At 40.6% G+C, this 27,415-nt stretch overlaps 1 protein-coding gene across 1 annotated transcript in view; it reads right to left on the bottom strand.

The window, feature by feature from the left end:
* Positions 1-27,415, bottom strand: part of IL1RAPL2 (interleukin 1 receptor accessory protein like 2) — a 367,516-nt gene that overhangs the window by 143,486 nt on the left and 196,615 nt on the right. The window contains exons 4-5 of the mRNA XM_056491747.1: positions 18,800-18,986; positions 12,516-12,669 (exon numbers count right to left, since the gene is read on the bottom strand). Of these exons, the coding sequence (XP_056347722.1) occupies positions 12,516-12,669; positions 18,800-18,986 (341 nt within the window). The remainder of the gene's footprint in view (positions 1-12,515; positions 12,670-18,799; positions 18,987-27,415) is intronic.

Below are 27,415 nucleotides of genomic sequence, written 5' to 3'. Positions count from 1 at the left end.
GAAAGAATTAAAGCCCTTTTGAGGGCTAGAAAAAGAAAGCAAGTGCCATTTTAAATATTAAAATGAGGTCTGGGCTGACAGGGAATATAGATGTGGTGGCAGATAGCCAGAGACTTTGGAGGTGCTCAAAGTGTTTCTCTGACCCTCCCACAACCTAATGGAAAGGAACCAACTTTCTTTCCAGTCCATATCTTCTACATTAAACTAATATATATAATTCACACTCCTTATCTTCAGAGTATGACGTGTCCCATTAACCTCTACCCCACATCATGAGCTCCAGCTGAAATAAGCCTCAGTATTTGCTTATGAAATGCACAATTCCCATTGCAATGCCAGAACAGTGGATAGTGGGGAACACAATTATTCACTTTTGGAAGGTGGAGAAAAAGCAGACATTAAAAATAAAACCGAAAAAAGATAGAATTATTATTAACCCCACAAATAGAATTATTCAATATGTACATTATAGGTGTGCTCAGTTTCCATGACTCTGCTTTTCTGGAATGGAGGCATTGATAACGGAAAAGAAATATCTCATGGATAAGTTTGTTTAAGACAAACAGTCCCAAGTGAATTAACTTCAGTATATGAGTAAACAATGGAACATTTCTTTGTGTGAGATGTATGAAACCTGTTAAAGGTGAGAAGTTAACAGGCTTTGTCACTGCTAGGAGGTGTAGGAACCACAATTCTAACCCCTGAGGACTCCACATTTCCAGACTGACCTCTTTACCATCTCTTCCTCAGCAGTAGTCTGTGATCACAGTATTTCCTCTGAGTACTAAACTGCCCAAAGCTTTAGGGCAGCTTCTTTGTCAAGTGATAGAAAAAGTCTTTTAGCTAGAAAAGCAGTGAATTCTCTCCCTCTGGAGAACAACACAGGAAAGCTGCAGTTTTTCCCAGAATTGAATTCTTACTACTAAGGGAAACAAAATTCTTAAGGGGGCAAATGCTAACATTCCTCTCTGACAAAACTCATGGTTTTATTCTGAAAAGCCACATTTCTTCATCAGCCCAACACTTTGGTTAGGTTTCCCACCAGTTTTAAACAGACTTTTATATCAGAAAGCCAAGTAACAAAGGTCTTCCTTCCTCTCTCCCCATCACTTCTCACCGCATTGCTGAGGTCTGTCCCTCTCAAATTGGCATCCACACCATGCTGAAGGACCCACTGCACACCTCTTATTTCATTTACAAATTATATTCCTTATATTGTGCATATCCCAAGAGAAGCACAAATGGCATCTCTAAATCAGATTGCTTTACTGCACAGTTACATGTACCAATATTTAGATAATACTCTCCTTAAAAACATCTGCCTAAATACAGTTGCTATGGCCCCTTAGAGGTTACAGAGCTGTCACAGCCCTGGCAGGGTCTTGTTCCAGGTGCATCTCATCTCACATCAAGGAAGAAAAAGCCACATGGCAGTGTATTCCAGAGAAGCTATGAGGGCATACACAGCTTATGGCAAATTGGTTCCTTCCCTGCCAGAAACTATAACCACTCCTGGCCCAGGATGGGCAGCTCGACCCTCCACAGCTGGATTGCTAATGCAATATGCAGTGCATAAAGATGAAAAGCCATCTGGTGCTTGGATCTAGCCTCCTTCAATACAACCAAAGCCCTTTTATCATCTCAATCGATTATGAAATTATCTCAGACCAATTCCTGGCAGACAGGTACCCACACAGGAGAACCAGCACCGGCCAAGATAAAATAAAATCAGAGACCACACAGACCACACTGCCCTTTCTGAGGAACAACAGGCCTTCAGGTCCATTGCTGGGCTATGCCAGAAAGAAACAGAGGATAAGAGCCCAAAGCTGCCTTAGAAATTTATTACTATATTGTTTATTAATTTTATGGTTAAATCATTTTGGTCTGCTATTCTGCACTTTATATTTCCTGCACTTTCTCAGAGTACTTCAGCCCACAGGGCTTGTCATAAAAAATACCTTGGAGAGCTTTTCATTTTAAGCCAAAGAAAAAGATGAAAAGTTAAATCACTTACTCTTGCATTCCCATTGGCTGCAAATTGATTTTATTTACTGAAACATGCTTGCATTGCAAAAACCACTCATCACACATAGTAAATAAGTCAGTACATATAAGTCTAATGTAACAGAGTAGCTACCTAGCCCTTTGAAACAGACTGGAGTAATAAACACCTAAATACAAATCCAATTAAATGCTTATTTTTCTCTTGCTTACAAAAGGTCAATCAATGCAATCAAAGAGAAAAAATAGCTTGGTTGGTGCTGATGAAAATTAAGAACATATTTTCCTTGCTGCTCCATGATATTGAAGACAAACAAGGTACTTAAAACACCCAGCATATTTTTGTATGTCCTTTCAATTTAAAAATTGCAAGGCACAGAGCAAACATCGGTAAGTTATTAGCTCCAGTCTTCTGGTGAACTTCATAAGAGCAACATCAGAGCCTGAAGCAATACTACTACTGTCAGATCTCATAAGCTAAACAGGTCAGGCCAAACCAGCACTTGAATAAGGCACCTTTGAGAATCACGTCACTGCAGCAAGAAATAATGCTGACAATTCAGCAGTGAGCACTATTCCTTCTACAGCAGAACTTTCCATCTGAGATATACAGCTACAAGTGCCAAGCAGCACAAACCAGTTTTGAAAGGAGTCAACATTGTGCTGTGAAAATATAATCCTGATCTCCAACTCAAGTTAAAGCAGAGCTATTCACCTATTAAAATTTCCCCAGTCATTGCTTCCTGTTCTCAAGATTTTCTTATGAGACAATACATTAGGCAAGATTTGCAGTTTCTCTGGGAGGGAAAGCTGCATTTTCTGTGGACAAGGCAATCTGCTCACTCATGTGTATCTATTTTACCATTAGCAAAATGGTTTCAGGGGCAGTGTTATTTCATGTCTGAGCATCTATCTGCCTATCTATTATTAATAAAGAAAAAAGAGCATCCAGACTACACTTGCACGATGAAGGAAGCCTCCTCTAACACATAAAATGAAAACATACAAGTTTCTTTCAGTGTGTCTGCTTTAACTTGCTGTTGTGGGCAAAATTCTAATAATCCTATCATTTATACTAAGTCACCTCCACTACTGAAAGCACAATAGATTTAGAGAATGTGGCTCAGCAGCTCCCAGAATGAACAGCAGTTTTTAAAGTGGGAGCTCATATCTGACATTTACAGTATATAGCCAGTGATTCAGTGAGCTACAGTAGCTGTGCACAAAGACAGATCATTGGAGAAATGAGCAACCCATAACATGTGTTGAAGCTTTGGCTGGCCACATCAATAAATTAGACAATACCAAATAATCAATGCCACAAACTGCAAATTGCTGATTTAAGGTGGAAGGGAAAAGCCATGATGTTCAAGAACATGACAGAGAACTAGGGGGCAACATAGGTCAATAAAAACTAATGCTATTTGCCATTCTAATTACTTTGCATGTTCATGAGCCAGGAAGGCAGGCTGTGGAGCTGTAAGTAAAGTGCCAAGAGTACTGACATTATATATAATTCATAGACTGCAGCATATTGCTACATTTCTCACTGCCCTTAGAACCTGCAGTTTCTCCAGGAGATATGGAGGTAATACTTAATGTTTATCTTCCAAACTTATTTTTCATGAGCCCTGTATTAACAGGTCACTCTGGTGAATACAAAAGTCATCAATCTGGATCACTTGAAGGACTGCAAATGAAAGAGCTTTTATCCTTGTGGATATATTTGTTGTCACTTCAACAGTGACACAAATGGGCACATGCACTCCTCAGATCCTGTTCAGATCCTCAGCTTACAGACTCTGATGAGGTGCTCTTGAAACCAGAAGAGTTGGTCCAATTTATCAGGACCTTGCTGGGTGTCAGGTGAAAAAGAGATGTGAAAAGATGGAACAGGACTGGCACTTCTTCCAAGTGAATGGGCACCCTCATTGCACCGGTACCACCCTCTGACTGAATTTTCCTGTTAACTCCTTGCAGATACAGAAGTTGCTGCAGATTTATAACAGGGTTTTTGCATGGTTGAACAAGAAATGCTCTAAAAAAAGGCAGGGAAATTGCTCCATTTTCCAAATGGGGTCAAAAGCAAATGCACATATTTCTTTTGCTGGATCATACTGGGCTTTGCCCGAGGTAAATAGCAAAACTTAAGTCACTACAGAAATCAGTGGCAATTGAGTCTGCTTTGACCACAGAAAAATGCTTAGCTGTCTACAGGAGTTAACAGGATGCCAGACATGGAAAAAATCAGAATTGAAATTAAAGTTTTAAGATAAATACTTTACTATATTACAGAAAGCTAATATTTACAAAACAAAGACCTTGGTAAAAATTAATACAAATCACATAAAACACATCAAAAGAAAACTCTAATTGTTGGCACTTCCTATATGTAGCTTTAAATAGACAGTTATTTTGGCAATGGTTTGAGAACCCAGCTGTGAAATTAATTTCCTGGTCTTTAAGTACTGTATTTGTCAGCACTTAACCCATTTCCGCCTTGCTTTCTCTCACAGAAAGGAAGGTTTCCTTTAGAAAATAGAAATACTAGAAGATGCAATGCATCATTTATAAGTGCAGCAGAGGAAATGCTAAGAACAGTATCTCCTACCGCAAATCTTTGAAAGCTTGGGATTCAGTAAAAACTTAATTTGGGCAGGCTTTTTGCTGTCCCTTTCATTTAATGAAAAAGTGATTCCCTGACTGTCAAGATATTGCAGAGGGAGAAGAGATGAAGTCTTGCTGTGGAAGTGTGTAATTTATATGAGCAAGTAAATGTCACTTGAGGTATGACGTACATGTTATATATTTTAACATGTCAATATCAGAAGGGAACAGGAAGGATTTTCTGTTCCCAAACAATCTTCAGTATCCCTCCCAGAAGTAAAAAAACTTCTGCAGATTTAACTTGTTCACTTTAAGATTTCTTTTCCAAATTAACAAGTATCTAATTTTCACAGTTGTTAGAACTACAGTCACAAGCAAACTGCTATTCTCTTTGCCTTTTGTTTTGTAAATATCTTCCCAGATTCTTTTCATTTATTCTCTTTCAGACTCAAATATTGGTAAAAGTTCTGTTATGAAAAAAATGTTAAAGGGTGTTTTCCAGGAGGAAAGAAGGCCTTTCTGCATCTACCACTATAAATTCAGTCCATTAGTCAATGGAATGCACTAACACTATGAACTGAAAAAGAAACCGAAAATCTCACCAGCTTTTATCCCCCCTCACTGTTTACATTACATTTGAGGTAAATCTGAAAATGCACACTTTATTTTGAGTTGATTAACCTGGTTGGTTAATCCTTGTATCTTCTTTGTGACACTGTTTGGGGGGTGATACCCGAAGCCACCAAGGCACACAGGCAGATGCCAGGAGAGCCACAGTGAGAGCCCCCTTCTGCTGCATTCTCCCAAGCCAAAGTGTGAGATCCAGCCTCATATCAGCCAGGGAAATGGGGTGCAAACTTCCATCACCCCCTTGCTCCAGGAGCTTTCTGCACGGGGATTTGCTGTCTGTATTACAGAGTATGGGAGGGAGTTCTGACTTACAGATAAAATCGCTTGTTAGGAACAGAAATGAGTTCTAAAGTAGAAAGTGCTCCCTGACTGTAAACCAGCAGCTCCCCATGAAGTTACAGGGAGCAGGAGTTGGGCTTTCAGCTGGAAGCAGCATATTTCCTGCCAAAAGGGAGCTCTGGTTGGAGCATTTGCATGGGATACAAGAGGGGACAGGCATCCTGGGCCATATGTCAGAAGTGGAGGGCACTGCCAAGCACTGGGAGTGAGCTGAGCCTTGCCCACAGCAGGCAAAGAAAGGCTAAAGCTGCCAAGCCAGCAGAGGAGGGAAAGAATAAAAACCATGTCCCTGGGTCCTACAGCTGCTGACAGCTTCAATATCACTTTAGAATTCTGGTGAACACTAAACGGGAAATTTTGCTTTTGGATATGTGGAGCTAAACAAATAGAGCTCTCAAGAAGGAGCATCTGCTTCCAGGAAAAGGGAGACAGCTCCAAGCACAGCAAACCCTTCCCATGCCCACCAGCACTGGCCATGCAAGAAGTGAGGAGGAGCAAACCCTGAAGGGCAGACCAGGCACCACCACCCACACGTCACCGTGTTTTACCTTGGGGCTTTCCAGGCTGCTTCATCAGGAAAACTCACAGGCTGCTTTAGGCTTTCCTTGAAATGTTTTCTGCTTTATTTGAGACAACAGACTCTCTGACCCATGCTTGAAAATGCAAACAAATAAGGGAGAGGGGAGCTAACAGCTCTCATCAGAGCTGCTGGCCAAAATCAACAATAAAACACCACTGCACTTCAAGCAACTCCCAGATCCCAGGGATTAGCTGAGATATTGAGTGCTGTCAGGAGCCAGACCTTGCATTTGGGGAAAATTCTGATATTTCACAAGAAATCTCCTGCAAAATATCTATTAAAAAGATTAATAGAAACATTCAAAACGCCTCATTTCAGAAATGCTGAAAAATTTCACTAATATACATTAGTAGCTATGTAATGTATGTAATGTAATGTGTTAATTAAAATAGTACAACCACAAGGAAAAATAAAATATATCAGCTTACAACAAAGAAGTAATTTGACATAAAAAAATCAGAAATACAGTGTTTCAATATGACCTTTGATGTTATAATTACATAAATGGAAATTATTGTTATTTTCACACAGTTCTCTAATTGATGTTACTGCCTCATTTGATGATAAAATGGTGCTAAAAATAGCTATTTCATCCCATCTCCAAAGAAAAGGCTCTGGAGCTCAGAAAATAAAGCAACAGTGGAAGAATGAGAGCATGTCCAGCCTGCAGGATCCAGAGGCTCTGCTTTCTCTGCAGAGTGTAATGCCAGGCAGAGATGTCAGAGCTCGTCTGGGTACCAAAAGCCATGCAAACGTTACCTGGCTGTGCTGGAGAGGCTCCTTCACAGGAATCCCTGCACACCAGAGCTCAGGCATGTCCTGTCACAGCACAAAACTGCTGGGGATATTCAGTTCAGCTTCTGCTCCTCAACCACCTGCTTTTTTAACCTGAGTCTTACACTGCTTGTATTTACATCTACAAATCATATTCAGAGCTCAGTGACCTTTAAGAGCTAAACTGGATTGTTGGATAAGTAACTGCTTAAGCAGCAATGAACCATTTCATAAATTCATTGCAGATTACTAAACTGTTTATACCAAAACATGCCTTTGGGAGAGAACCACAATAACACGTTTTCAGATTTTTAAACAAACACCAACTCATACTTGACAGTATGTAAAAGTAAATCCCACATAATAGCCTCAATTCCAAAGGACTTGGAAGGACTTCCATGTTTCAGATCAATTTAAATAAGCTTTTAATTTATCTTAATAGTTTGTGCTATGGTTCTGGAAACTGTCAGTAGCCAAAAATGATGTCAGTCAACACATCATTTGTATGACTTTAATGACAACACTTTATCCACCATAAACTGATATGGACTAGAGTGCACTTAGGATTACTGCAGTTATAAATTTGATTCTGATCAGCACCCAGTAAATGCTGCCAGTGTGTCACTAGCCTCAACTTCTAATAATGTAAAGAAGCATATCCAGTTCACAGAAAAATAACCACTACCAAATGGTGGACATAGTTCTAGCTCATATCCTCACTTCTTTTGTGGTAGCTTCTCTTTGCACTAGAGCTGCTGGAAAGTCCAACTAATTGTTTGCCCTTCTAAATCAAATTCACCCCCTTGGTTTAACAACAGCAAATCACCATCAACTACTTTTGCTAATAAAGGAGTCCCAAACCCACAAACAAAATCCTGCAACAGCAGCAGGTGTAATTTGAAAAGTGAGAGATGTAATGAGACTTGAAAGAATTTAATTGAAAAAACTATGATCAAAGAGTGAATTCGGTCAGAATCATTCAACTCAAGTAGCCATGTGGAATAATTTGTCATTTACAATGGACAAAACAAATACTGCTGCATAAATGACTTTTAGGAACAGCCAGGCATTTTAGCAGCCTGTGAAGAATATGCCAGAGTAGAGATGAAGGAAACTTGGAGGACAGGGCTCCTGCAGTTTATGAAGTTGGTCAGATGGCCACCTTCTGCTGTCATACTGGAAAATAATTCACCAGTACAAGCTCACAAATCACCTCTTTCCACAAGCAGCAGAAAGAAAAAGGCAACCTCTCCCACTGGCACAGCTATTCCTGAAAAAACACATCCCTGCAAAGCAGCCTCATCTGCCAGGGGCACCTGGGCCATCCAGGAGAGCAGGACTTGCTCCCTTCTCAGAGGCATCATCCTTCCCCAAACCTCCAAGATATATCTCCTTGCATCTTCTTCTCGGCCTGTGCCCTCACAAACCAAATGTTCTAAAGCATAAAGAGTGCTGAAGGAGCAGATAGACACAGCAGGTGTTTTTCACAGTGGCACCTTTTCACCCTCAAAGCTATTGAAACATTGCTGTGCATCAAGATGGAGTAAACTTGCTGGTATGGCTGGGGAAAACAGGAAGATGCATAAATTGCCTTTTAAAACCAACATTACTTTCTATGTTTGGGGTGTTTTTTTCCTTTTAATCTGAATAGTGTAACTGTTCTTCAATAAACATTGGCATTTGTAATACTCATTAACATGCTTTTGATTATTGATATTCCTGAATAACTGTAATTTTAATAAATTCTAATAATGTAGATTATCTGTAACTTTATATCAGTGTATTCAGCTTTTTTTCTAAATGGGTGCACTTTATTTTATTATCTAATTAAAAACTGAGTTTCTGTTACATTTTTATGCTTTAGAACCCTAGATCACAGTTTCTAATCTCACTTGTTTGTCACACCAAAACTACCAAGAAGCCAAGTGAAATGGTATCAATATACTTTTTTTACATAGACTGAAGGGTTATCTGTTATTTGCTAAGAGATAACACTGTTGTCATGTTTCTTCAGCAAAAAAGGCTGACAAGACTCGTTTCACATCTGTCTGCATAATATAACAAACCCATGAAGAACTAGTGATGAAAAAGCTGGTTTGTTGACAATCTATTATTGTTAAATGCACCCAAACACCAAGATTTAGGCACTGCTCATTAGTGCTGTATTGAAGCTCAGGATTTTGTCCCTATAAATACTTTGTGCCAAAATATTTTTCAAATATATTCTAGGCTGCAAGCCTTTCCCTTGAAACCCTGAGAGCGACTGAAGCCTTTTATCAACTGAGTCGCACTGAGCTGCTCATCACCCACTGCAGGCACACGGTGACACTGCCAGCCCTGTGTCCAGCTGTCCTTCCTGCAAGTGCCATCTGACCTGCCTGCTTTCTGCTCTGCTCACCTACCAGCACCACTCAGGTCCCTCTGTCTGCCTTCCCCTGGCCAGGCATCACACACTGATAGCTTTCAGTTTCCATCTAAGACTCCTGAGATTTCTTTCTTACAAATTATCTCATAGTTGCTCATATCATGACTTAGTCACAGAAGAAAGGGAGGAAGGAACTCTCCTCCCACCTCTGACTGGCCCACAGAGATCTTCCATTTGGATCTGCAAAGGCCAGAAGGCAGGACAGGATCCAAGGAAAGCACACACTGTCCTTGCAGCTCCCTGCCACAGGCACAGCCACTTAGACAGCTGTGCTGACACTTTGGCACAGGAAGTTAAGTCAACACCTTCTAATAGCCCTAATGACATCACTGGACTTTGCTGGATAACTAAGTAATAACAGCAGGGTTGTGTCCCCAGCTGAAAGCCTCTGCTTGAAATAAATCCTTAGGCAGCACTGATATAAATGCCAAACAGCCCACAACTGCTCTCTTGTCTGCTGTTAACTTTGATCAGGCTGGCTTGAGGGATCACATCTTCAGCAAAACTGCTGCATTTGTCTGGAATCTCATTAACTTTCTGATTAGTTTTACCAACAGCAAGTTAAAATGGTGCATCTGGATCCTGCATCTTGAAATTTTCCTAAAGCTTTTGATGTAACTTCTGTTATGACAGCACTGCATTTATTCTGATTTCAAGTTTCACTGTTGAGATGCCCATTCTGCATTTAGCTATGAATAGCAAATATTTCATATTGCTACTTACATAACTACCAGAATCTTCACAAAGGACTAAAAACCTCATGTACCATATTTGATGTGACTTCAAAGAAGAAAAGATCCTTGTCTTACAATCAAGAGATAAATAACTTCATCCACCTAACTGGTGTACTTTGTACTGTGTACTTTAGAAAATGCCTAAAAGACTACAGGGAATCTAAGCCAGCTTCTTTCTCTCCATGGCAGTGCATCTCTCCTTGCTCAAGGGAGACTTGGGGTTACCTATTTACTTTCAGAATAACTTCAATAACAATTTCAGGCTACTATGGCTACTAGCAGTGCCCAACAGTCTTTCTGTTCAAAATCTCTATGTTAGAGTAATTCAGACGCTTGCCAATAAATGCCAATTCAGGCATGGTAATAAGCACCAGTAATAGAAACATTGCAAAGCTCCTTCAGAAGAAAGCAGCAGGCAAGATCCTTTTCTCCACATCTGTGTTGCAGGCTAGCAGAGACAATTCTACCCCAGTCTTCAGCAGTATTTGCTAACAGTGATTTTAAAGACTACCAGGTTCTGAAGTCAGAGCTCTGGTTCTCCCTCTGGCTTCTCCTGGTACAGTATTTTGATGAGAATTCACTTTCAGACAGAGGAAAAATGGGGCCCAGTGCAACACCAATTCCATTACAAGAAAGACCTGGACATACTGGGATGAGTCTGTGAAAAACCACAAACTTTATGCAGCCAAGTCTCTGAGGATGTCATGTACCTGTTCCTAGCCTGTGATCTGACCTCAGGACTTTGGACGGCCACACAACACAAGCAGTCCTTTGCTTTTGTTGTACAAGTTTTCTTTACCTCTCCCCCACAAAGATCTAAACCTACACACATGTAAAATTCACAAACTGAAACAAAACAAAAACAGGAGAAACAAACTTGCTCAACTAAGCTGTGAGATAATATGCTTACATAGTTCTATTACATCTGTAGTTCTTATCTGCATTTTTAGGTTTTCATTTACATAAACTTATTAGCCTCTTTCAGATATCTAGAGAGATTCAACCAGCTAACACATAATATCAGATATGTCTCCCAAACATTTTCATCTGGAAAAGGTGTTAACATATGTGCTTTTATAAACTAAACAATATTTAATGCAACATGAATTCACACCAAATTAAAAGGGGAAAATCTTCTGCTTCTCAAGCATCTTGCAAAAAGGAGAACACTTACATATTTCACACTTGCATTTTAAATAATTCAGATAATAAACCTTTTAATAAGATAAATAACTGTAATAAATACTATATTTAGTTTAGGACAAATTCCTTAATTGTGGAGTACAAATACACCACAGTGTTTTAATAATGCAGAGAATACATGACTTCTAGCAAGGTCATGATGAGAGGGAGAGCACAGAATTGAGTTAAATGCATCTCATTTTCACTCTGTCAAACTTAGTTCACATTCTGTTCGAAGACCAGCTTAGGGCAGTGACCATTCACAAAGCAGGTATTGTATCTTCATTCAATATATCTTCATTCAGATCTCAGGTCTAGGGTCAGGTAGGTCAAATCAATGCTTTAGAGTTCTGTCCATGGTCAAAAATGGACAATGAAGGGTCATGGGACATAGGGCACACAGGGGAAAAACTCACTGAAAATGAGGAATAATGATAAGAATAATAAAACAGATTCCACTCAAAATAAAGAGAAGGCTTCTTTTTCATGAACGTATTAGAAACATCATATGGAATAACTCAGTTTGATGTAAGAAAGAGGAATTCTACCAGTCACTGCTTTGAGTAGGGCCCTGTTTTAATCAGCATGTGGAAAAATATCTAACCATTTGTTGATATGGTTTTGTGTGAAAGGCTGAAGAAAACCTCAACTGTTTTCAGGTACTTGCAAAGTTCCACAGACACAGAAGGCAGAATGATAATCATAGATGTCATACTGAACAGCTGAATGAAAAGGGAGCAGGAATATATTGGTAGACAGTACTTTTTTTAGCTGTTCATTTTTTGGTACCTGGCAAAAATAGACAGGAAAATACTGTTGTCTGGTAAATACTACATGGAGTCAGAACCAGAGCGTGTGACCTCCTTACCAGCAGGTTAGTTTGTTTTGACAGTCCAATATTGCTAACTTCATTCTTGGAATAGGTTGTGCCATGCTCTTCACTTAAGACAATCCCTAGACTAGAAAAGCTGATCATCATAAATTAAATGAAAGCTTAAAAATACGGAGCATTTCCAGGTTTTGTACAGAGCAAAAGGTAGAAGTACTCCTCTGTGGAATTTTAGATCTTGGTATAAACTTTCCTGAGTCTGGGACTGCTCAGCTACTGGGATTTGCTTTGGACTTACTTCTATCAAACAAATTCACTGACAGATTTCACTGACATGTTAATACAATTTTTTTATTATTATTTCAAAGCTTTATTTTTTTTTTGCTTTTGGCATAGAAAAAAGATTCTTACCAGTAACCTTCAATTCAACCGTCCTTCGTATAATCTTGCCTTCAAACTTTAGTTCACAAGTGTAATTTCCTCCATCTTCTTCCTGGACCTCTTGAATTAAGAGAGTATTTCCCTTCTGAATTACAACACTTCTCCACATTTTTGGCTCACATTCCTGCAGGAAAAAATCCAGTGCCAAAATTACCTGGCTTGTACGAAATCAGACAGTGTTGCCTGACCAGATTTTCAGTATTATACACGAGGAAACAACCACCTGGTATATGTTGCAATTAAAATTCAAATATAATTTCCGAAAGCAGAGAGATCTGAAACTGGAATTAATTTGAAGACTGAAATTAAACAGAAAAAAAATGAGTTGAAGGTTCAGTTATTCCTATGGTATCACATGGGCTGTGCTTAATACATGGTGCCCTCAAGCAATGGTTAAGTATCTTCCTTTTCTTCATAACAATTTCCAAGACCTCTGCTTTAGGATGGAGCATCAAAATACTCTATTTGAAGGGAATAAGGGCAACATCTCTTAAGAGTTAGCCTGAAGGCAAATTTTACACATAGTCCCAGGTCAGAACCATGTACCAAGAGAAGAAAACAGGAAGAGTAGCAGTTTTTTGAGAGAATTCAGAAGCCTAGTTTCCTCACAGCCTTATTTCTCATCACTGGCTTCTCCAGCACCTGATGAGCTTTGATCCAGCTTTTCCCATCACCAGGCATCTTGCAACATCACCCTCCCATGCACCCTGTGATGCAGGACATGGTACTGATAGCCTGCAACTCTCTCAGACCTCACCCACATGGTCCTTAGCTGTTGTTTGGCAGATTTAGGTTCATTGCTACAAACTGTGGTCCTACTGGAGCAGTGTTTGAGTCCTTCTGGATAGGGTGTGATACAGTGCAAGAAGAGGCTCTCCCTTTCCCAATATGCTGGATCCTTGCAGGAAGATCAGTCTCCTTCCACATGAACAGCACTCATGACTGAATTGTTCTTGGAACACCCTGAACTAAAAGCATGGGCCAGATGTAATCATTGTCTCTTGAAAATGGCACTTTAAAATTATCTATTTATTATCTCTAAATACCTTTAACATCAAGCCTGTTCTGCCTGCAACAAAATCATACTTTTCGAGTTCTCTAAAGCACTGAGTAGTGCCAGCAGTACCAGAGGCTCTGGCTAATCCTGTACCCAGGAAACACAAAGCAACATGGGCCTGAGCACCTTCAATGCTCCCCTACTCCCTCTCTCAAGGTGGCAGCTTGGAATAAGCCTCAGACTGCTGCTGTCTCACATCAGCTACATCAGGCTCAGCAGCTTCAGAGACTGGTGACATGCCCACACCTATGCCCCATTTCCTGCTCGTCTGCAACAGCAGTGTCAGAAACACAGAAAACAAAATAGAACAAAGCTTTCTCTTAAGAAAACAACCAAACAAGAAAATACGTCAACATGCAAATATATTGTACCACAGTAAGAGATCAGCATGACACAAACATAAATTTTTCATGGACTCCATACGCATTCCGAATCCATGTCAGATTCTAAATTAAAGAACAACAACAGAGAAAAAAAAAAAAAAAGACAAGACTCAGAGTTTCTGGCCTTGCACTTGAAAAGGGAGCACTGAAGAATTCTCCCTGTCCCTTGGAGGCCAAATTCAGTTCTAATGTGATCAAATTTCAGATTCAGAAGGTATCAGGTAACAGAGTGATCAGCACCTCTCTCTGTTTCCTAAGTACAGCTGGAAGAGAAGCAACATCTTGTCTTGCAAGTGAACTTCACTTAACACTGGTGATAGAGAATGACCAGAATCCAGATCCTATCCACGGTGCTGAGACTCACTCAGGACACAAATCTGAGCCAGGAAATGCCATTAAATCCTTTCTCACTTGAACTCAATATTTTAGTTCTATTGAAAAGTACATCAGCCACCTTCTTGGAGTTACTAAATCTGAACACTGGGCAAAGAATACGATTCAGTCCTATTCAATCCTAATTTAGAAGGAATACAATTCCCAGAACACACAAAGTAAGCATATTTCAGACACCCTTTAGTGCAGCACTGAAATAACCCATGTAACCAGTTTTATAGTCTCTACTTTATTTTTAAAAGTATGAGGACAAAGAGATAGAAGATACATTTCTATATGCTTTAGATTTTTATATACAAGTTTGCAATAAGAAGGATGACATCTTTACTACTATAAAGATGAACAATTTAGCAAAAAGCAATGTTTGTGCTATTGTGGTTTTACATAGAGGAATTGTTCTGGTGGAATTGTACCACTAATTTCCTAACTATTTCTTTTTGTATCTTCTTGAAACACTTCCTATTAAAGATTATTTATAAGGCTTTCTTTCCCAAATTTCAGCTAATGATTTTTTTTTATTCTGCTGACTCTGCAGGCTTTACAAATGTATGTTGAAAAGGCTTGTTCATATATTTAATACACAAAACTAAAAGCAAAAAAGGGGAGAAGCTGGAAAATGGCTGAGAAACAAAATTATTACTAGTTTTTATATTGTGAAAAAAAAAAAAAAATCTAGATTTTACTGTTGGAGGTCTGCTACTTTCCCTAAAAGGGTAAGTGCTCAGTTGTATGACTCATTTCATGGAATCACAGAATAGTTTGGGTTGGAAGGCACCTTACAGATCACCTCATTCCAACTCCCCTACATGGGCAGCTTCCAGTAAAACAAGTTGCTCCAAGCCCCATGCAACCTGGTGTTGAACCCTTCCAGAGATGGGGAGCCCACAGCTTCTCTGGGCAACCTGTGCCAGTGCCTCACCACTCTCACAGGAAAAAATCTAGTATCTAATCTAAACCTACCCTTCTTCAGTCCAAGGCCATTCCCTCCCACCCTTTCAGTACATGCCCTTGTGAAAATTCCCTCTCCAGTCATCTTTTAAGCCTCCTTCAGGCTTGGCAGGTGCTCCAAGTTCTCCACAAAGGCTTTAACCAATTAATTCCTCTTTCCTGCTTTTGCAATATGCTTACCTGCTAGAGGAATCTGCAAGTTTCTTTTCCTAGACTATTTACTTTCCTTAGACATCTGAATGTTTTGGGCTGGTTTTTTTCCAAGTAATTAAGGCATGCACCACTATCCTTTTTTTTTCTCTTCCTTGAAATCTGAGTGGCAGTACCTGAAAAGTCTGTTTTTCTGGCTAGATAATAACTATCTGTCCTTCACCTGACATTTTATTGTTCTCTTAGCCCTCCTTTCAACCCAGTAGTAGAAAAGACATGATGAAAATGGATTAAGACTCCACGCTCAAGATGTAATATGCCTTTTCCTTCTGCCAGCTGATTTTTCATGAAACTGCTCTTACTCTTAAATCCCATTCATTCAATCATGCCTTGACACACACATTTACTTAAAAAAAAATCCCATATGTCTTGTCAAAACAGTTCTAATAGGCATAACTGAGCTGAGCATATATCAATGGCATTAATTGGGGAAATCTTTAAAAAATAAATATTTAATGCAGTGTAATTCTAGCCAGAAGTGAAGTTCATACTACTGTTAAAACAAATCCTCACAGCAAATGTTATATTATGCACAAGTGTGCATATGGAATTCTATTCAGGCATAATTAAGAGCATGTTTAAATTACAGTTAACTCCCAGTAAATTGATGCAATTACTAGCTCAGATTCATTAATCCCTCAACACAGAGAAGCCTTGTGGAAGGCAGAGTAGGTTCTGCACACAGTGGGCTGGTATCATCACTGTCCTGTCTGATGGTGTTTCATAGGTCACAAGTCCAAACTCCCTGACTACCAGTGAACAGGTTTTCATGAACACAAGGATTTATCTTTTCAGCAGAAGGGTTAAAGGAGGAAATATCAAGGACTTCCTCATATTTATTTATCTATCTAGTATTCTATTTTGAACAACTTATGCTCCCTGCCTGGGTGAAAATCTCTAAATATTCCAGCATAATGGAAAGGAATAACCCCCCCTCCTCCCCCCTGGCTCCCACCAGTGCCTCTGGAGCAGATTTACTCAAGAAGGTGCCTTTTTGTACACATCAAGCTTAAAACCCAAGGTAGAGGGGAAAAACTTGAGGATCCACTGTGCTATGACCAGAAATGGATGGCTTCTCTAGAAAGTGAGGGTCAGATCCTAAGGCAGGATAACACCTTACACTGTTCTTCAGGAGAAGGGACCTGCTTTTTGTTACTCACATGGCCTCCCACAGCATGCTTATAAGTCCCAGACTGCTGCTTGTAGGGATTACCCCAGTATTCACCAAATTATTTTGAAATCCATATAATTATATATTTTCTAGAAATTGTACTTCTGCTCTTTTGAATATGGAGACTCTTATTAGAAGTAACATAATAGCCTCTAGATAATCAGGAATGAGTTAATTTCAGGAATAAGTTTCAAGGCATAACCTGACACACACACCTTCTGTGCAGCATTAATATTGTAATTGCAAACTGTTGAGCTTCCTGACTCAGGTCTAGGTAGCAAAGATGTTTCTCTAAGAGCCAAACTGATAACTCATTATTGTTAATTATAGATAAGGGGTGTATGTAGCAGTTTATCTCACTTATGTCTCTTTTCACTTTCAAGCCAGACTAAAGGTTGTCAACTTCCATTGTCTCACTGTTATCATCTGGTGACATCAATTCTGTTCAGTTTCACCTCAGTGATGATTTGTCAGTCAGCTGTCACACTCCAGCCTGGTGTCACATAACCTGTGTGACACCCAGACAACACAGTGGGATTATGGAACAGACCTTTCCACTCCCTGCCTTGGTCAGTACAAAGCATTGCTGCTGTGGGGCTGCACATGCATCTTCTTTAGACTCATTTCTGCTCCATGATAGATGAAGATATTTTCTGCCAGACTATGTGTGCTTTTGCAAAAAAGTGAGACCTTCAGTGATCTGGTGCTCAGTGATACCAAGGCAGAGAGGGCAAGAAGCAGCTTCTCTTCAGTATCCTTTTTGCTTTGAGATTTCAGACTTCATGTGCAGAGCCAGGAATTGGAATCAATGTCCTTGTGAGCCCCTTCCAACACTAGATATTCTATGATTAACTAAATACATTTGATATAAGAACAGTACTGAAAATATCAACCCATATGCTGAAAGAGCATCAACTGCTGGAAGAAAAACTTTGTTCACAGTAACAGTGGGTTATGGCACACACTTTGTTACTGTAAGATATAACATGTGAGATTTTTGTAAAAAAACAAATAAATGACAACTTTTATAATTGCTCTTTTCAGCTGCAACCTGTTAAGGAAGAAAAAGATCTGCTAGTCTCCCCATATTATTTATGTCATACAAAATAATTGTCTTTAAAGAATGCCATTAAGGTTGGCAAATCAAGCACTCCAAATTTATGTTTTGACTAGTTTGTATGTTTCTATTTTTATTAACTGAACCAAGCCTATCCTAAACTCCTACAATCCAAATTCTGTTTTCCACAGATCCCACTGAACTGTTCCTCTTGCCCAACTATTTCTGGTTCCTTCTGACTCTCAGCTCTTTACTCTTCTCTACTGTTTCTTGCAGTTGAGGGTATTAGCCCTCAACTAATACCTGAGGGCTTTTCAAACATCAGACTTTCTCCCAAGTCCAGACAACAGGCAAAATTTGCTATACCTTGCTGTAGTCTCATTACCTCATGTTTGCCATGTTTATTCATTCTCCTGCTTTCTTAGGGAGCTACAGAAGCACATCCCAATACATCTGCTGATCAAAGTGGTGTTTTGACACTTGACAGGCCTTGGAGGAAGTGCAGGCACATGACTTACCTGGCAAGAAGTAAAAGTATCTAACTGACCTCAGTTAAAATCAACTGACTTCACAACAGTTACTCAATGAACCTCAGCAGACTTCTGTGCAGACTCCAGGAGACTTTGGTAAAAATTTACAATTTTGGTGAAATTACCCAATGGACTCCATAAAAATTAATTGGGCAGCCCAACTGAAGCTGCCGATACACCTTTGGCTCCAGTGAAGGTGCTTCCCCTGTTTCTACTGCAGTATCATGCAGGGAGACTCCACACCCAGGCACAAACTGGTACAGAGGCACTGTGGTTTGGGAATGCTGATAGAGAAGTCCTGTGGGCTCTCTCACAGAACATACTGGTTTCTGTTGGACAATGACTATGCTGGGTAATTTTACCTGCAAAACTGTCATACTGGGAGAACACTCCCAGACCAGTCACAAACCACTGACACCTCAGAGAAAGTCAGCTCGAAGCCCCAGACTGAAAACAGTGAAAGTTTTGAACAGTTTCAGCATAACAGCAATAAGACAATAGTTACCTTGTACCACACCACATCTGGCTCTTGACCAGCTGTTTTGTAATCCTCAATATCAGGACAGGAGATTGTCTTTCTCTTAGTGACTTCTGATTTTTCCAGATATCTGATCTTGCTGTTGTAGCAAAGCCCAGATTCATTCTCAGCTACTGTCAAGGACATGGACACCTTCATGCAATATGTTGAGTTTCTGCAGGGATAGAAAGATGGTTTCATTTATCCTGCCTTCTTTTCACCACGTTTGTTTTGGCACAATAAGTTTGTTGGTTAAGATCTCATTTTCACAAACACTTGAGTGACACATTCAAATAGTGACAGCCAGGCTGTGCATTTCCAGCACACAGGAATTACTAGGAAACATAAAGGCTCACTTCTGACTGACTGTGAAGACTATGAAGAACCTTGAAGAAATATTGTTGACAAGTGCTCCAACCCAGCACAGCAGCTCTTTTGAGCTTGCAAGTCTGTGAACACAGGAATCTGTTGGCACCTCTAATGTTGGTGTCCACAGTGTCCCATTTCCGCTGTATCACCCCCATACTTATCCTCACCCTTGTTCTCTCCCACCTTCAGGAGATTTCACTCCAGTGTGCAGTGCTAGATGTTTGAGAAGAAGGGTTATGTGCTGGATGTTAAAGCACATCACACAGGAAAGATTTCTCCCTGAGAAGAAACCCCTGTACCAATCCTACAGCACATGGTAACTGTGGTGGGTCACCTGGATCAGCTGCCAGCCTTCCACCAGCTGCACCCTTCACTCCTCTCAATGGGATGAGGAGTAAATAATAAAATGAAAAGGACAATGGATCAAGAAAAAGACAAGAAGACAAACTCACCCATCACTGTCACAGGCAAAACAGACTTCATGTGGAAAAGAAATATTTTAATTTATTGCAAATTACAATGGGTTTGATGGTAAGAAAGATAAAGAAGCTAAAACACATTCCACTCACATCCTCTTTTTCCTCCTCTACCTCTCCCTCCCCAGGTGTTACAGGAGTCAGGCTGTCCATAACATCTTCCCCTCACCTCCTTCCCCTCATGTGCTCCCCTGCTCCAGCATGGACTGTCCATGGCTGCAACTCCTGTCACAAAAATCAGGTCTCCAGGATCCCTCTCTGGCCACAGGGCAGTGACTGCTGGGGCCTTGGGTACCAAAGAACCCCAAGAATCCTGAGAGCTGTTCTTACTATTAGGGCAGGATAAACACAACCAGCTCTGTTCCCATTCCACATGATCATGAAACAGGATTAAATTCCTTCAGCCTAGCAGCTTTGATGGGGCTACCAGGCACATACCCTGATGCACTGTGGGGCATTGGCACTCTGGGCAGGGCAGCTGCAGCCCAGGCTGCCAGCTCTGCCCCTCTCCCTGTGACACAGAGAAAAAGCCACATTATAACAGGGCTCTTCCTCCCACTGTGCATCATTCTGTCATTTTAATTGATTGTGCCACTACCAAGAAAGCCAGCAGCAAACCAGTCATGCTGGGTGGGTACTCCCATTGAAGGCAGCTATCTTGGCTTTGAACCTGCCTCCTCTATTACAGTTCTGCCCTAACTGGTTTAGCTAAGACCAGAGGGTGGCCTGTGCACCTGGAAAGTGATCCATCAGTCACACCCCAACACTAAAAATTCTGGCTGCTGACTCCCACCAGCTAGACCCAGGACAGTGTTTTTTATTTAAAAAAAAGTTCAACAAGTTCCATGACAAATCTTGTCTTACATTTCCTTCTGTCAAATGAGCCTGTAGTTGAAAAGAAAATACAAAGATCTACAGGGACACCTCACCAGAAGTCAAAGCTTCATGTTAAACAAGTGCTGGGAAAACAGTGCAAATGGGTTCTTGTCAAAGGTGTGGCATGAGCAGGTATTGGCAGACAGAGCCATTTGCCAGGCAAATCAGGAGGCAATCTTCAGAAACATCCCATTTTCAGCATCATTAGTGTTATGCATTCAGCAAAACCACAGACTTTGTCCTTCCTACTCACTTCTCCTCAAAATGTCACCTGGACATCCCTGTAATAAAATCAGTCCATTTTGTCCATTCCCTCACCTCTAAGTGAAAAGGCTCACTTTGCACACTGATGTGATGTTTCAGTTGGGAGTCTATAATAAAGTCTCATTCTCACAAACTACACAAAACATATTATTTTAACTGAAAGAAAATTTCTCTGGACTGAAAACAATCCATCACTTGGAGTGGGCTTATATAATTTAGGGAAAATAAGTCAACTTTCTCCTAAATTAGCTTTTGAAAAGGGTTACCCTTCTTATAGGAAGAAAAGAAAACATATTTGAGGGCTTTTACAGCACTGAAAATCCACAAAATATGGATACAACCACTCAGTACAATCAATAATAATTAATCAGTAATGATTATTTGGCTTTCCTGAATAAACATAAGTATTACTGAGTGCAAGTAAGGTCACATGCGTAATAATGATCCAGGCTAATAAAAATAATGTCTCTGAATAGTTGTCCATTACTTGGTGTTATTTAATAGTGCTGTATTTTCTCCTAACAATCTTGCATTATTTAGATTGCATTTTGAACAGTGCTGGAGGCTACTTCTATTTAAAACGCTTACTGGAACTACAACCTAAAAATGCAGTATGCTTTTCATTAGTTACAATTAGAATTGAGGAGATTGAGGAAACTAAGTGCCTGGTGAGTACTATCACTTTTGTTCACACTCCATGACCAAGACAATAAATCTATTCAGGCTCATGATGAAGAAAGCCTTCACTAAGCCAAAAGCAATAGACTTGAAAGCTTCATGGATGTTTCTTCACCAGCCACTCACATTACTGCTTCTGCTGGTAATCCAGAAAAGGGCAATTTCTGCAGGAATGTCAGTGACTGAAGCAGGAGCCTTCCTTTAATCTAGTCAGCTCTGGAAAACAGTGGTATTTCAAGTCATGTGCAAAAGGTATCAGTAGTTTTGATCAGCCTTACTGTTCTCAGTTTTGAAGAAGTCTGGGAGCTGAAGTCTGCTGAAGTCGTGAGCCATTCCTCCTCGTGAGCCATTCCTCCCTGTGCTGGGCAAGCTGTTCCCCAAGGCAGGGGGTTAGATTTCATTTCTCAGTTCTCAGAGCAGCTGATGCATCGTGCTGATTTTTTTCTTGGTGTCTTCCCTGCCTTGTGGGTTCTGGGGGCACAAAGGGGCTCCCTAAAGCTGACAGCTTGAGGAAGAACTCAGGAGAGGGATCACAAAGAGGACTGGTACCACTTTGTTTTTACCACCTGGCAAACAGACAGGAACAGCATAGTCCTGGCCACGCAGGGCACTGATGGGAGCTTATCTAAAAAGCTCTCTCAGGAAGCCCTTAGAGCTGCTGTGTTGGGAAGGAATCTCGTTCTTTTTTCCCAATTGTTTTCAGGACTCTGTGTCCACAAGTGCTCTCCTTCATGAGCTGCACTTAAGTTGTTCATGGTAAAAGTATTTTTTTTTTTTGTAGAGGTATGTAGATAAACTAGCACAAACACCACATTTTTGCTTTTCTTCTTTCAGAAGCTAAACAGATGGCCCATGAATTATTAAAAGGATCCACTTTTGTTTTCAGCACATGGTCATAGGGCTTGGTGGGGGAGGTCAGTGCTCCCAGCAGTCTCTGGCTGGCAGGAAAGGTTATATGGCCATTTTTAACGAGGAAAGCCAGACACAAGAACAGATAACAACAGCAAAGCTACGGGTAACCCGGGCTTTGCTGTCAGAAACAGTGGCCGAAAGGAATAAAAAGCAAGCAGCTTCCAGATGGATGAGGAAGATGCTGGAGGGCTTCCAGTGGTGATCACAGTATTGTGAGACCAGGTAAGAAGAGTTGTATCTAAGTAGAGAATGTTGGAACCCACATGAACCCGTCAGGTGACATTTTCCATATAACTGTAGAAGAAATAATTCCATGGGTCTGGAAGGGGGTCTGCTGATAATTTGTCTTTTCTGAACAATGAATTTCCAAACAATGCATTTTACACAGGAGTTGATTTCTAGTGGGTTCTAATTCTATAAGAGGCAGTAGTGGTCATATGGGGAACAGGAAGAGGAAGAAAAGAAAGAACCACTCCACAGTGCAAAGAAGAAAAATTGTCTTATATTTTCACACTGAAACTAAGATCTGTAATTCTCTATTTCAAGAGAATAGTTATACACTGGGCCTACTCTCTTGACTGGAAATAGGAAGAAGGGCTTAGCTTTGCCAGGGTTCACAAAACAGTTTCCTTTGTTCTGGTGGCAAGGCATCTGTAATCCCCAGGCCACCTGGAGCTGGCTCTAAACCACAAACTGGAGCCAACTTCAAACCCAATAGAAAAGCAGAGGGAGAACTAAGGGAGTTTAACAGGTCTCAAAACAAAAGCAAGCAAAACTCTGTTTGGCTTGATTTCGAAGCAAGGACAAAAGGCAAAATGGGAGGATAAAAAGAAATGGATAAGACATTTGAAATTGAAGTATCAATCCCAAAATTATTTTTCATCTTGTTTTGGATTCAGGACAATTAATCAGCCCTAAGGCTGAATTCAAATTTAAAATAAATATTCAATACTTTAGGAAAAAGCCTTTTTTTTTTTTTCATTTGTGTTTTTGCTAGGTGAGGGTGGTTAGTTAGAAGAGTCAAGTAGAAATTTTTTTCTCTAATATGCTCAGAATCTCTCCCAGTCACCCACATTTATTCATTTTCTTATAAAGAGGAAGGAGGTAGAAATATGGTTGAATATTTTATATCTACTAGATTGAAAAACCCCACCTAATTTTGGATAGCATATTTATACAGGAGGATTCACACTAGGCTTTTCTCCCTTACACATTCATTTTTCATTGTACTGGGGTTTTTTATTACATTCTAAGACTTCAGCGGTAGATCCAAAAGCTGGGAAGTGTATTTATCAAAGCAGTGCTCAGGGAACAGCACACCTCAGGCTTAGATCTCTCTCCATGTCCCTGAACACTCAGGCTGTGTTAATGACATTTTTATTGGCTCACTGTCTACAGGACTGGATAGATCAAACTGTATATTCATCTTCACTCATTTTGAGTTAGAGCAACAACAGCAATGTCCTGGTTTGAATGACAGGTGTCTGCCAAAGAAGGCAGGAACCTCCTCTGGAAGAGAAAATGTGACCCCCATCCCTCCAAATTATTATAACTTTGAAATTACAGGGCTTTCAGGCAAAGACACAGGATAGTATGTGTGTGCAGAGCAAGGCAAGCAGCAGCAGCAGCAGGAACAGAACACAAAGCCAGGCACAGCCTCTCTGGCTGCGGCACCTTCCCTGCGCTGCAGTTCCGGGCACGGCCAGCAGGGGCGCTGGGGGCTCCCGGCCGGGCAGGGGCCGTGATTCCCCCGCGCCTGCAGGGGGCGCTGTGGCCGCTCTCCCTCACGGCAATGGCGGGCGGGCGCTGAAAGGGGCTGCAGCGGGAACCTCGAGCCGAGCTGGGACGGCAGGGGCAGGCACACCCCAGAGCAGCAAAGGTCACGTATCAGAACCTCCATAGCTGTAGCAGGAGCCCTGAGGTGTCATGCTGGCCAAGGGATGCTGAGTTTAAAGTGCAGCAGAAGTCCTTGGGGACATGCACCCTGCAGGGACGGGGAGGGCCTTGGGATCCCAGATTTTCCCCCTGAGGCACCCAAATAGATGGTGAGGGTCCGTTCCAGTGTGACCAGGTGTTAATAGGGTCCCAGTTCAGTGGCTGTTCTTCAAGCAAAGGCTCACTCAGCAGGAGAAGCAGTACAGGGCTGGGCTCCACGGTGGCAGATATTTCTCCTGCGGCAGCAGCACCTTGACTGCTCCCCGTGATCTGAGAGGGAGAGGAGCTGAGCCCAGCCCCTCACCCCCCGCCAAAATCTCACGGTGACTCTGCCCTTCCAAAGAGAAAGGTAAGAGAGTAACCAGCAGCACCTTCCTCCTACCTTGGCCACTTTTGTCTTTTAAGTACTGTCATTATAATCTTTTAGGCAAAAAATGTGACAAAATTCCCTGAAAGAAAGAAGGGGAAAAAAAAAGAAAAATCCTAACCTCCAACAAGCAGTAACTACACCACCGCCCATCTTTGTCCATCTGAAGCATTAATGCACAGCCAGATCCACTACTGGCTGCTCTATAAATGTGCTGTTTTATCAGCTCTTAGACTTAATCGAGCATTTGATTGTTTTCCTCTCACTTCACAAGAGTTTAATAAATTTATTCCTGTCCAAATTTTGCAGTTCACACAATAGTTACCAAGGTCACGGTTTGATGATCTGCTTAAAGAAAAATGAGTTGTTTATCATCATCATTTTTTTCAGATCACACAAATGTAACATCTTAAAAACAAATAGATTATTACTTACTCTTCCAAGGTTTCACTCAAGTGTTAACTTATTTCTCAGTGACTCCCACTCACTCCTACATATTTGGGGTCATTGCCTGGAAAAGATCGATTTCCCACCCATGGTGTGACAGCCAGAGGTTACAAATCACAGACCCTTAATTTTTTTTTTTTTTATTTTTAATTGTCATAAATTTATCAAGTGAGAGAGCAACACCCAAAGAGGAGCAGGCTGACAGTGCTGCAGTTGCTCCCTTAACCAAAGGCCAAGAGGTGCAGTGATTCTGTGCTTGTGTGTGGTACCTAGTACCAAGGTAGGTACCAAACACTCCTGTCCTGTATTTTATTTTTCTTGTTGCCATTACAACTGTTATTCTGATACCAACTCCTATGCCTGAAAAGGAAAAATCCTAATTCCATGTTACCATTCCTTTAGCATCTGACACATTTTCAAGATCCCCTTAGTAAAATCATGGAAATCACGGAAAGTATGATCTCAGAAATTAAGTGCTAAACCAGCATGATGTTACAAATCCAGTGCTCTTACCTCTGTTTCCTCCAACAGAGGAAGAGGTGGTGGATCCAGACAGAGGTACCATTCAAGGCCCCATTCCCTTCAAGCAGAAAAATTATCTGTGTGGAACACTCACCGAGAATTTTTATTCTTTATGCACTTCTTTTCTTCTAAGATCCAATCTCTACATAAGACTCACTAGAAACAAGACAATTTGACCTTGACTAAAACATAGTGGATGTCCCAGAGGACCATGTTTTACAGTGAACAAAGGCTATACCCTCTCTATTCAAAAGAAAAAACTTCTGAGCAAAGTCACTGAAAGGTAATTTTAGAAGGCTCACATTAATGACAGCTTGAAAAACAGATATCCAGGAATGTCTCCTCAAGTCACCTGTCAACAACCTAGCTCCCACCAGAGGAACTTAAAAGCAAGACCTGTACTCCTCACTATAAGTTTAGCCATCTTCAGAGAATTTTTGTCCTTCTTGATCCTGGGACAAAGAAGAAAAGATGTTTGGCTATGGCAGCTGGGTAGAGCATCTCACAGTTGGGTCTCTCTCACCAAAGCTTAGCTCCAAGTTTAAATTTTATTTGGACATTATCTTAGGAGGGAAATGTGACATAAAAATGTCAGGATGTGCCTACTACAGCCAGTGATACAGCCAGTAACAGCAAGGTTTTCATGACTCAAAAATTTGTGGCTATGATTTGATGTGGCTATGGTCAGTCTCCAGTATTATGTTTCTTAAATGTGTCTTAAGAAAGAAGAAGTGACAGCAAGATGATTCATACATGGTAAGGGTCAGGAGGAGCTATTTCTTTTCTGGCTGCCTTCACACACACATGCACTGTCCCGATGACCTCTGCTTTGTGACAGATGCAACTGAAAAGCAAATCACCAGTCAGTCATTTCAACAGGGACTACCCAGAGACAAAGAAAATTTCCCAACATTTAAGCTGAATCACACAGGCCAACAGTGTTCCTTGGGTTTGGGGGTTTTTTTAACTTTATACTGATGTTAGTCATTAAATCTTAAAATTGAATATATTCAATATATAAATATATGAAAATATAATACAGAACACAGAAAAATGCAGAAGCCAAAAGAACACTGAATTATTGCAGCATATCACACCTAAGTTCATGAACTAGGTGGTCTCTGTCATCTTCAGGCACCCAATTCCAGCAAAAGAAATCCTATAATTGGCTGGGTTTTCTCTGGGTGAAAATTCCTTCCTTGTCCTTAAGAATTACAAGGCAGCAAATTGCTTTAAAGTTTGCTACTGCAAATGACTAAGCCCTTTTCATTTATTTCCTAATACTTTCCTATTAGAAGTTAGATATAAATGTTGAATCACATTGTCTTACTGAAAAGTCCCATTACAAACGACATAAATCTGAGGCACAGGAACAACTGCTCCCAGGACAGTTTTAAGAAATCCCCTTCCAATAATTTTGCATTTGCAATACGAGAGAACTAACTGCTTTCTCCTTTATTTCTTCCAAAACGCTCATGTGCACATTAGCATATCTACTCCTCTATACTTTCATTTTTTATCAGACACCTAGTGCAGAAAACAAAAGTTGCATTCAAGACACCCGTCAGACTTGTCTGCATTGCTAAACCTCAATGATTTTATTGCCTGGGGGAATAAAACCTGTGGAGTACATCCTTCATTCTGCACAGAAGTCCTGTTCTGCAGATGCAATGTTGAAAGGCAGGTCCTGCTCTGTTCGTACACGGGCAATTAAGCAGGAAAACCAGTGGATCGGTTATTGTCTCACAGGGTATACAA

Source organism: Oenanthe melanoleuca, chromosome 4A, assembly GCF_029582105.1.
Source record: "Oenanthe melanoleuca isolate GR-GAL-2019-014 chromosome 4A, OMel1.0, whole genome shotgun sequence".
Taxonomy (NCBI): domain Eukaryota; kingdom Metazoa; phylum Chordata; class Aves; order Passeriformes; family Muscicapidae; genus Oenanthe; species Oenanthe melanoleuca.
This window is presented reverse-complemented; position numbering and strand designations above follow the sequence as displayed.